Raw genomic sequence first — 12,239 nt, 5'->3', positions numbered from 1 at the left:
TCCTTGGAATCAAGGAGCTGCGGTTACCCAAACCGAATAGGGAAGGACTAACGTTATTTTTGACAAGTGGTGCACAAGTTACATCCTCTGGCATCGAGCAGAGGGAAAGAGACTGACGTTTGAGGAGTAGGACACGGCGTCAGTATAAATGAGCCCTTTCTCCCAGTGTGGATGTATTCAGTGGATGAGTCAGTCCCACAGTTCTTTCCTTTAGATTTGTGAGATTAAGGCAGATTCCAACATGTCTAAAATAGTTTAGGGACGCAACTAAAGGTGTGCTGAGGATTTGGGAATGACGTAGCTCCTCCTGTAGCAAATACGTGATGTGTCTGGACAACAAGGATGGGGCCATGCCTAGCAGATCGAGGAAAGCCTACTCTGCTTAATATTTGTTATTCCTTGTGTGTCTAACAAAGTCCACTTAAGATGTGGTTTCTTTCCCCAATGGATTTACAGTCTGCTGGGGGGATGAGGAGTAAATCCATGGATCTCAGTGAACTAGATACACTATGGTCCTCATTATCCCATGGCTGAGAACCAGCATGACGTGAAAACGTATATAGAACTGGGAAATTAGGGGGAAATTATCTGACTTACGAAAGGATTCTCCAAGGTGACGATCTTCTCTAATAGATTTAAAAGAAATATCTGTTTGGTTACAGATTATTTCTTATCTTTCAGAAACAAAGTTAAAGTTGACAAAACTACTGCTATTTGAAAACTATGAGAAAATAACATAAATCACGTCTAAAATTGTAATGGAAATGAGTTAAAATTTATTTCACTTACAGAAGTTCGTATATCCCCCCCTCCATCCTGCATTTGAGCATCCATCAGTGGCGTGGAACGTCCTGTGCCGTCTGTACTGTAAAAATAACATTAAGAGAGAAGCTTCTCTGCTCCTTTGACTCATGTCAGAGCAGGGTACACGAGATTTATTGTAATAGAAGTCTGGAAACTCAGATGGAATTCAGAATCCTCTCCTTTTCTTCCTGCCCTCTGCTGGAAGTTTCCTTGGAGCTGGAGCAGGAGACAAAGGGAAACCAGGGTCCAGTGCCCTCCACCTCCTCCCATGACAAAAAGCACACTCACCACAGCAGAAAGGATGGACTGGAGTGAGTTTTCTTGTGACTGGAATTGCAACAAGACCCTACTAACAATTTTCTGAACAAGTTAATGTCTTATTTAAAAAGTAGGAAGAGTTTACGTGAATTAATTCTACTGCATAGTCAGTCTCTCTCAGACATTCCTTCTTTCTCTCAGTTCCTGTGAATCTTGGGTAGTTTTATTGTCTTATTTCAGATAGTCCCCTAAGTTATCCTGACTGTGAAAAATCAGAGGATGGATTTTCATCCCCGTATCTGTTAACATTATGAAAATAATTCATGTGGTCCGTGCAGAGTAATTATCAAATAGGAATAATAGAAAATCTCCTATCCCTTCTATCTGCAATGAATTGTGATTACTTTGTAATGTATCTTTTGGGTTTTTAAAATATGATGTACATACACATTTTATTTAAAGGTCATCCTGTTGAATACTGTTTTGCAATCTGCTTTTTTAGTTAATACGCTGTTAAAAAGTGTACGTATGTAAAATCACTTAAAGACGGATGCCTGCCTACTCTTCAGCTGCCAAGCCACCACATTTTACTCAGCCCATTTCTGGCTGTTGTAAATAACTTGACATAAATCTTTACTCACCTATCCGATCACTTCATAGCATACATCTCTAGGTGTGGACTTCTAGGGTCATTTTTAAAGCTTTGAGTCCATAATGCTGAAGGGTCCTCCAGAAAGATGGTAAGACGGTACTGCTCGGTAACATGAGGACACCTTGTTCCCTGCACGCACGCACGCGTGCGCGCGCGCGCGCACACACGCACGCACACACACACACACACATAGGCACACAGGCACACATGCATATACACGCGTGCACATACACGCACAGACACCTCCACTCCCAGTGTCTGACCTTATCATTTTGATTCATCTTTGTCAGTTCTTTCTTTCCTTTTTCCTTTATCTGTCAATTCTAGGACCACAGCTCTACTGTTTGGGGTGTTCATTTCATAAACTGTTTCACTGTCTGGCAGGGCAGCTCCACACCGTAGCCTTCAGATTGCTTAATTTAAAAAATGTTCTTTGTGGGGAGGGTGTAGAGCACGTGCTTAGCGTGCAGTTGGTCCTGGGTTCAGTTCCCAGTACCTCCGTTAACGAAAATAGATAAAATAATAAACCTAATGACCTCCCTCCCCCACAGGAAACAAACAAAAATACTCTGGTGATTGTCACATGTTTTCAAATGAATTCATAGCATTTTGGAAGTTCTAGAAATAATTCCGTTCAGATTTTCTTTGGCTTTGCGTTCAAATCAGAAGTGAACTTATTAGTAAGACTTAAGCTTTTCAGTGAGAATTTTGAGTCTTCTCCAGGAATATAATGCATCTTTCCATTTATTTAGTTCTCCTTTTACACCCCTCAGTGAAGTGTTTTAGTTTTCGCCGTGTAACTAGTACGTGCACATCTGTTCTTGTTCATTATTGACTTTTAGAGCTACGGGCTTTCCTTGTTTACAACTTTGATTGCGCCCCCTAAAGTGTAGGTTTGTGGGGTTTGTATTTGCATTTTCAAAATGTTCTGGCTGAAGTTTGATTTCCTCTTTTACCCAGTGAGAGACTATTTTTTTCTGTCTTTTGTTTTGCTTTGCTTTTCTTATCCTTTGTTACTAATTTCTTGCTTAATTTTCTCATCACCTGAGACCAAGGAGAATTATTTTTTAAGTTCTCTGCTTTCTGGAAGGTCTCATTCATGTGGAGTCAGGAGTGGGAGGGAAGATTTGTTCTTATTCCCTAGATAAGTTTTATTGTTTTCAAGGACTGAAATTTTTCCATTCCATTCAGTAGTGTTTCTTCTTGTTAGCTCAGTATTTACTGGAAGTTGCTGTGAATTTGTCTGCAGATTTTGGTGAGAATCTGTCCAGATCTTTTCTTCTGGACAAGTGTGGGAGAAGGAAGTTTGATGTTTTGTTTCGGCTGAATTGGAACACAGTTGTCTGTTGGGGAAATGGCTACCAAAGAATGGAATCATTGGTGCTGCAGAAAAGTGCTGTGTTTTCTTTAAAGCTTGCTTTCTGCACAGGGAACTATATTCAATATCTTGTAGTGACCTATAATGAGAAGAAATATATGTATGTATATGGACGACTGAAACATTATGCTGTACTTCAGAAATTGACACAACATTGTAAACTGATGATATTAAAAAAAAAAAAAAGCTTGCTTTCTGTGTTTATGAAGGCAGTTTGCAGTTTCCACCTCACATAACTGGCACACCTGCCCCTGGTAGGTGCCCTCTTGTGCCAGCCTGCCTGCTTTTTCCTTCCAAGCTGTCTCCAAGTGATGGCAGGAGGGGCTGTTCAGCTGTGACGTGGTCACTGCCGATCAAGGCCCGTGAGTCCCTGGCCAAGATTCTCCCTGAGCCTCCTGTCACCTCCAGCCCCCACTGTGCCGAGCGTGGGTGCATCTTGGCATTCTGCTGTATACCTGACCGAGGCGAGCTTTATCTTGTAATGAATTGGGTCACAGCCTCCCCTGGGCTCTTCTTTCTCTCCTATTTTACAGAATTTCTAATTTAAAATTGGGTGTAGAGTTCATTTTTCTCACGCAGGTGCAGATCATTCCCCTTTTAATGCTGCGTTGGTCATTTCTAGGTGGGTATCGGTGAGGGCGGGGAGTTTGATGCCCCCCATGTTCCACCACTTTCCCCCTGGCCATGCAGCCACCCATCCCTGCCAACAGGTGACCAGTCCCCTCGGCCTGACCCAAATGGAAGATGACATTTTGATCAGATCACCTCCTCATGGTTAGTACAATTGTCTTTAGCACCTGTCTTTAACGGAGTGTGATCTTGTGTGTGGCAGGGGTGATGTTTTGAGGCTTTTACCTCCGTTCCCAATTTCAGACCTATCCCTTCACAACGATACCGCACACAGTCAGCGGCCGCCTTGGCTCTGTTCTCTGCGTGATGACCAAGGGAGAGGATGAGTGACGGATGGAGGCCGTACGGAAGCGTTGCTCACGGGGGGGCAGGGAGGTGCGGTGGTGGTGATTCCTTAGCTCCTAGGTCAGGGGAGGGTGAGATGGTCAGAAGGTCTTTGAGTATGTAGAGGAGTACTGTCTGATGGGAACCCAGTACCACCTCTGTTCAGTAAAAGCTCTGCCTCCGGTCTCCCCTGTGCATGTTGTTAGGCCACCTTGCTTTTGCATGGGTAACAGAGAACTGGAAACATTTCCGGCATTTTAAAGTGACTAACCTTGGCTTATTTGTGAAGATGGGCACTTCATTAATTTTAGGGTGTTTTTCTCCTTTTTCTGCCCCTTCTGACTGTAGGAGCCTAACTATTGAGAAAGAGATAAAAGAAATATAAATAAAATGTGAATTTAGTCTCTACTATTACCTGCTTTCCCCCTTTTTTGGGGGAGTGGGATATACCAAGGTACATGGAAATTGACTCTTCGGATGGGAATGTAAAAAGTTCTGTTATGGACTCTCTCATCAGTATTTACCTTTAAAAATAACCTTGTATTTCAGGACTACATGTCTAAAGTTGTATATTATAAGTTATACATTGTATAAACTATATCTTGTATATATTAATTTATATATTGTATTAAGGTCTTTCCTTATAGGATTTAAATTGGATAGATCAAGACAAAAATTTCTGTTGTATCCTTAATAATGCATGAATTAGAACTATATCTTTATGTAGTGGTTTCGACCAGTTATTTTTGGTAGTAAAACTTATTTAGCAGACTTCTTTTCTTTTCTTTTTTCTTTTTTCTTTTTCCTTTGGTAGGGGGAAGTAATTAGGTTTACTTATATTTATTTATTCTTAGAGAAAATACTGGGGATTGAACCCAGGACCTTAGCATATGCTCCACCACTTGAGCTATGCCCTCCCCACCCCAGCAGATTTATTATTGATTCTTTCTTTTAAAATAAAGACAGTAGCTATTCTCAAATTTTTAAAGAAGTTTAATCCTACAGCAAAATTTTCTTACGCTATGACTTACTTGAATTACTGCTCAAAAGTCATTGTTAAATTCCTTTTCTTGGGTTAAGTGTAAGACAGACCACTTCTAATTACTGCAGGTTAATCTGTGGCTAATATCTTATTTTCAGGGGAAAAATGATAAGGCTTTGATTTCCCAATTTACTAAATAAATTCTTGATCAATTATTTGAAGAACCTTCTGTGATAAAAATCTAATAGACATTATTTTCCATGAATTTTGGTATTTTGGTGCCATCTTGTGGCGGGACCTGGTAGTAGCCGCAGCACTCACACATTCTTAATCAGTGTCCTGGATGAGATAAGAGAGACTGGAAATACTTTCCAAAATGCAAATCACGTCCTACTGTAAGTCTACATTTCAAGTGTTGAGAATGACTTGTTATGTGGTGTATGGGCAGACAAAAGTAATAAGGAGTTTAATGTATGATTCTCGGGTTCTAAAGTTCTGTGTCATGATATTTGCCCTCAGTTGCTGCTCTTCGAGCGCTCTTGGATGAGCAGGTGGAAGTCTTCCGTTCTGCACGAAGGGGAAGGGAACATCAGGAGTGTGAAGTGGAGAGGCCATCTGATCGCCTGGGCCAATAATATGGTAAAACCGCGCCTCCGTCTCCCTGGTGCTGGGTCAGAGCCGGGAGGGCGGGCGACCCGAGAGGGCCGTGACCCAGGGAGGAGCTGCCACCCCTGCCGCCGCCGTTTCTGAAGGATACACGTGGCGGTGGAGATCATACCCGGAAGGGGAGAGAAATGAGATTGCTTTGGGCTTTCATTAGAGAGTAATTGCCAACATACTCTGGACTCGATTTTAGAGTAAGAAACCCAAGGCATGGAGAACAGCCCAGAAAATGAAAAGGCATCTTAATAATTGAAAGGCTGCATGGGGAACGTGGTCTTGAAAATACCATTTTCCTGTTAGCCAAGGGCAAGTGCCAGCTGATATGAAACAAGGGCAGGATATTGCTGCCTTTTCTTTTACTCCCAGGCCTTTCAAAAAGTGGATCCTCATTTTTGGTGCTTCACTTATTTCAAGTTTACTAAGTCTGAGTCACGGCCAAGTTGAAAGTTTAAAAATTTCCATTTGGACGTCTGGCCCCTCTTTTGGAATTTGGAGGTATCATTTAGCAAATCAGTTCTCTTCAGTTTTAAAGGCTAGAAACTCGCAGAATCTACTGTGCTAGTCAGGACTTTTCTTACTTCTCCTGGGTCGCAGTCAAGGTAAAGACGTGTGGCCTCTTGCTTTATTTTCATTTCGCTGCCGGCTTGATGTTTCCATCTGAGTACTTTAAAATGTCAGGTGGAGTTGTTTTTTTTTTTTCCATAGTGACTTTTTGGATTCAAAGCTTTTCTGAACACCAAACCCCACAGTTGTGGTGGAACAATACGATTAGAAACGTCACTTGTCTGTCATTTTGGAAATGCAGCTGTTGATATCTGTACATATCACACGTGTGTTGGACTAGAGTCGCCCGCGCCATCCACTCGTAAAGTCTTGTTTGCCTGGAAAGAAGGATGGAGGTTTTCTTTTGTTTTGGGTTTTCCCAGGTTCGTGTGGAGGAGGAACGTTCCCGTTGCGCGGCTCCCAGCAGCACAGCTCCCCGCAGTGCTCAGTAAATACTGTCAGTGCTTTGCAGTGCTGGTATCATTGGCGGAAAGACTGGTGGTCGTTAATAACTTCTCTTTTACTGTCCTCCTCCCGAGTAGAGGTTGCTGAATGCTGTCTTCTTTTCCAGGGTGTGAAGATTTTTGACATCACCTCCAAACAGAGAATCACCAACGTGCCCCGGGATGATATAAGTCTGCGCCCCGATATGTACCCCTGCAGCCTCTGCTGGAAGGACAGCGTGACCCTGATTATCGGCTGGGGGACGTCTGTCAAGGTGGCTTTGCTCGTCTTTTTCATAAGTCCATGCGGTTGTAGATCTACTGAAGGTGGTCCAGAGGAACATGAGTTCTCGAATGGTTTCTCGGAGCCAGAATATTTTCGCCTGCGTATTATCGTCCTGTGATAATCATTTAATATTCAAATTCTTTTATGGGTGTAACTTTTAAGATCTGCCCTTTTCCATGCCATGCAGATCACATCGTGAACTTTGTTGTGTCCAGAATGGTGCTGCCTTTTCTATCTTTTCTTTCCCCCATAACCTGGTTGGCCTTAGCAATTTATAGGGCATGTGGTTAGTGTTGTGGTTCACCTGCGTCCCTTGCTTTCTTGTTCTGTCCACTTCCCTTAGCTTTGATCCCGAACTTCTTCATTAGTACCTAATGGTAGAGAAAGAAGGTTGACACTAAGTCATCCTGCCTGCTTGCTAATTGTTTTGCAGAGTAGAGGACCAGACTTACTATTGATGATAAGATTTAGGGCTGTTGAATCGTGCATAATTATCTGCCTTTTATGTGCCTGGGTAAATGAAATGTAGCTGTTCTGCAAAAGGGGGCCCAAAGTTCATTCACCTTTATCTCATGCCTACTAGTGCCTGTCTGCATGAGATAATTCAGAGCCAAAAGTTGTTTGTGTCCCTTTAAAAAAATATATAGCTTCATGTAAACAAAGTCAGCTAAAACTTAGCTGAGCTAAAAACAGTGTGAGAAACTATCCGAGCAGTAGTCTCACGGAAGAGCTCAGGCTTTGGAGTCAGACAGACCTGGGATCCATTCCAGCGTATCCACTTACTGCCTGTGGGACCCACTCTGAGCCTTACTCGCCTCATCTGCAAAATGGGGACACTAATTGTGTCATCACACGTCTTGGGGGGATTCAATGAAAAGCATAGCATAGAATCTGACATATTGTGCTCAATAGCCATCAGCTGCCATTGTGCTGTAAAATTCTAGAAAAGTCATGAGCGAGATGTGGCCATTTAAAATTCTTCTAGGGAGAAGAAAGCATTAAAAAGGACTAATGCAGTGATTGTTATGACCAAGATAAGCATTGTTAGTTTGAGGCCAGGTCCTCCGGGCCTGCACGTTGACATGATTCAGGCTCTTTCTTCACTGAACGTGTGGTAAGTGTTTTCCTGGGTTAAGTGAACACAACATGATTCACGCTTAGGGTGTCAAGAAGGAGGCCGTGCCCCATAGTCTAGGATTTAAAAAACAAAAAAAGATCCCCCGTCTCTGTATCCCATGTGTGTAGTTACTGACCCCATAAACTTATTATTTTCTTGATATTTTAAAAATTTCTTAAATGGACCAAGTGGCTTTTTTCTTTGTCTTAAACTTGTGATTTTCTTTTTTTTTTTTTTTTTTTTTTTTTTTGGTGAAAGACAAAGGAAATTAGCCTGTAGGGACCATGTAAGAAGTTTGCAGATTGCTACCGGAAATGCTACCATTAGGCTGCATAATGGTCCCCAAAGATAGCAGGTCTTAATTCCCGCAACCTTAGGTGTCTCTCTGTGTGGCAAAAGAGTAGGGCAAAAGATGTGACTAATCGAGCACCTTGAGATGGGGAGATGAGCCTGCATGCTCTGAGTGGGCACTAAACGCAGTGTCCTTAGAAGAGGGAGCTACGGAGGAGGAGGAGGCAGTGTGACCACGGACACGGGCACTGGAGCGATGCCGCCAAAGGATGCCGGCAGCCGGCAGAAGCTAGAGGAGGTAAGAAGCAGTTCTTCCCTAGAGCCTCTGGAGGGAGCGCGGCCCTGCCGATGCCCTGATCTTGGCCCAGGGAAGCTGGTTTCAGACATCTGGCCTCCAGAACTCAGAATGGATGTCTGTTGCTCTAAACCACCAAGTTTGGGGTAATCTGTTAGCGGCCATGGGAAACGAATGCGCTTCTGCTGTGCCCAAATCACGGTCCAACTCACGTATAATTTTTCACGCCAGATGTTAATTATGTTGGGAATTCCTTTTGTTCAGACTCAGTTGGTAGCACCGTTGAGCACTTCTCAGTTCAGAATGTTACAGTGTTCCGCTGAGGGAAGAGGAGAGAGGGCACAGAGAGCGGGTTCCTGGGGAGGAATGACCACAACAGCGTAGTGAGGTGTGATGAGAGCTGGCCATTCCACCTGCTCGTCCGTGCCACCCGGGTTCCTTTGGCGTGCCAGGCAAGGTTCTGTTGTTGCAGGTACATAATTAAACCAATGGACGGCTTCCCTCTCTGGGCAGATTTGCATTCTAGTGAAGGAAGACGGACAAGCAAGTAAATATGCCATGGTGGTGGTGGTAAATACCAAGGAGGGCAGTAAAACAGGGAAAGGGGGTCTGGGCAGGTGCCGTTTAATATAGGGCATTCCAGGGAAGGCATCTCTCGTAACTAACGTCATCTGGCCAGAGATCTGGAGGGCGGACACCATGCAGCTCTGGGGGAGGAGGGTGTCAGCACAGGGAGCAGCCAGCAAAAATTCTTGAAGCAGGAGTGTGATGGGTGAGTCTTTGTGGAGCATAAAGGGAGCCAGTACTGCCAGAGCAGGCGGAGCAGGTGTGAAGGAGAGGGCTGGACGAGGAGGAGGGGGATGGAGGGAGGTAGCGAGGGGTGTCGTGGTGGAGCAGGTCTTGTAGGGGCTCACGGGGCTTTGTGAAATCGTTGGCTTTGATTCGGGTGAGATGGGAAGCCCGCAGAGGGTTTCGAGCAGCGGAGTTAGTCAAATGACCTAACCTGGATTTTGAAAGGATCACTCTGGCTGCTATGTGGAGCTCAGCAGCTGAGGGGCAGGAAACAGGGGAGACTGGTCAGCAGGCTGCTGCAGTAACGTCGGGTAAACAGATCACAGCGTCTTGGCTCAGCCCGGTGCAGCTGGTGAGGACTGGCTGGGTTCTGCATTTATTTTGCCAGTTGACCCCTCGATACTTGCTGATGATGGGATGTGGGATGTAAGAAAAAGAAAGATGCCCGGGGCAGCTTTGTTTTCACCTGAGCCACTGAAAAACGGAGCTGCCTTCTGCTGAAATGGGAAAGGCTGCTGATGGAGATGGTCCGAGGAGAAAGGGCAGAGGTGGTTTGGTATGTGTGCACTTGAGCTCCTGTTAGACACGGAGGGGAGGAGCTGGGGAGACAGTTGGACGAAGCACACGAGAGTTCGCAGATGAGAACGAACCTGTCGATGTGAAGGATCCTGAAATCATCCATCTGCTCTCACGCAGCACGTGAGCGGAGGGTGGTCCTTTACCCCATCCAGCGGCAGGGGCTCCCAGCTGTCTGTGAGGCAGGTCCTGGGATGAGCGCTCAGACCACAGCGCTGAGCGGGGTACAACAGGCCATGACCCGGCTGCCAGGAGTGTCACTTGTCCTTGTCTTGAGAGAGGCTGTGGCATGGCCAGAGACACCGTCAGGCCTCCAGCTTTGTGGCCCTGGGCAGCCCTCAGAGCCTCTAGATCAGGGTGAATGGCATCACCTTTCAGGGCTGTCGGAGGATTAGAAGAGGCCTGGGTCGTCCTCAAGTTCTGTCACCATCTCTCAGATCTCTGCACTTCTCTCCAGCCCCCTGTCAGGTCCCCCTGGCTCTAGTTTTGCCCCCACCTTAATTCTGTGCAGCCAGGATGCTCTTTCCAGAGTGCAGAGCAGATGATGTCAGTCCCCTCTTTAAACCCCTCCAGGGATCCTCATTGCTCATAGGGTGACATCCTCCTTCTTGACCTGGCTTCCAAGCTTCTGCATGATCCCCACCACCACTGCCCTGTGTCCCTCTCCATCTGCAACTCTGTCCCCTCCTTCCCCCACACACTCTGCTTCTGTCTGAGTACCTTGCAGTTGAGAGCCCCATGTGGTCCAGTGGCCCTTTTGCACCTGTCTTGTATCTCCTACTTTAACTTACACGACACTTCTTCCAGGAAGCCTTCATCCCTGCTGCAGATGCCCCTGCTGTATACTTCTGCACTTCCCCTTCGCACTTGAGGAGAATGCCTTGTAAATTGTGTCTCCCCAATTGGCCCATAATCTTCCTAAGCACAGAGCTGTATTCTGATTTACAAAGCCCTTAACTCAAGACTGGTGCCCAGTAGTTGCTCAAAAGTGCTAAGTAATATTGCTATTTTTTTTATTGTTATTCTCCTTCAAACCCTTTGAAAGCCTGCCCTTTGTGTGCCTTGATCAGCAAGATTGAAAATATTCAGAAAAAAAAAAATTCCAGGAAGTTCCAAAAAGCAAAACTTGAATTTGCTGCACACTGGCAACTATTTACACAGCACCTCCACTCTATGCGGTGTTATAACTAGTCTAGAGATGACTGGAAGTGCACTGGAGGATGTGCGGGGGTTATATGCAAATACAGTGGCATTTTATATGAGGGACTTGAGCGTCCGTGGATTTGGGTGTCCGTGAGGGTTCTGGAACCAGTCCCCCGGACACCGGGGGTGACGGTGCTGTCATGTAGTCACTGCATTTCTGGACAGCAGTTTGGACATGTGTATAAAACAGGCAAAACCAAACCTTGTGAAAATGTGCATCCCCATTGGTCTGCCACTCCTCCTTCAGGAATTCATGCCAAGGAAACTGAAGTCCAAAAGTCTTATACACAAGTGTGCTGTTCCCACTATTGCTTGTATTAGAGATAGAAGCAAAAAATCTAATGTCCAAAAGAGGATTTAGTAAATAAGTTTTAGTACATTCATGTAATGAAATACTGTAAGGACTTTAAAGAATTATATAAGAATATTTAGGTAATGTATTATATTATCTGTAGTATTGTTAGGTTAATAAAAATAGCTTCTCCCCCCCAAAAAGGATTGTTAGTAATGTTCACTTTGTTTTGGGAAAACCAATATTACTTGTTTTTTTCCTTTGGATTTGTCAGTATTTTAGAATTTTTCATATTTTAACTATACTTAGGGTTGCAGTTGTGAAATAACACATTCAGTACGATCTGCAAGCAAGATGGAAAAAAAAAAAAAACTTGATCCCTGGTGAAAATTGTATAGGATCAGAACTTAACTTTGAGGTTCAGTCTTTCCTGGATGGCTGAGCATTTGTGAATTTCTTCTTATTTCTCAATACAAAATAGACTATGCTTACTTTAGACAGTACAGCAGAGGGCGAGGAGATAGCTCAGTGGTAGAGTGCCTGCTTAGCATACACAAGGTCCTGGGTTCAATCCCCAGTGCCTCCACTTAAAAAATAAGTAAAAAAAAAAAAAAGAAAGAAAGTACAGAAGAGAAAGTAGAAAGTATTCATAGTCATTGCTCTACAACAACCATTGCTAACACACACGTGTTGTATGAGTGATAAATACA

The 12,239-nt window shown here is 44.3% G+C and overlaps 1 protein-coding gene across 4 annotated transcripts in view; it reads left to right on the top strand.

The window, feature by feature from the left end:
• The window catches only part of VPS41 (VPS41 subunit of HOPS complex), a 178,463-nt gene that overhangs the window by 98,795 nt on the left and 67,429 nt on the right, over positions 1 to 12,239 (top strand). For all 4 annotated transcript variants that reach the window (XM_014559811.2, XM_032484254.1, XM_032484253.1 and 1 more), the window contains exons 8-9: positions 5,548 to 5,667; positions 6,806 to 6,952. In XM_014559811.2, the coding sequence (XP_014415297.1) occupies positions 5,548 to 5,667; positions 6,806 to 6,952 (267 nt within the window). The remainder of the gene's footprint in view (positions 1 to 5,547; positions 5,668 to 6,805; positions 6,953 to 12,239) is intronic.

Source organism: Camelus ferus, chromosome 7 (genome assembly GCF_009834535.1).
Source record: "Camelus ferus isolate YT-003-E chromosome 7, BCGSAC_Cfer_1.0, whole genome shotgun sequence".
NCBI lineage: Eukaryota > Metazoa > Chordata > Mammalia > Artiodactyla > Camelidae > Camelus > Camelus ferus.
Note: the sequence above shows the minus strand (reverse complement) of the source record. Positions and strands in the feature narration are given on the sequence as shown.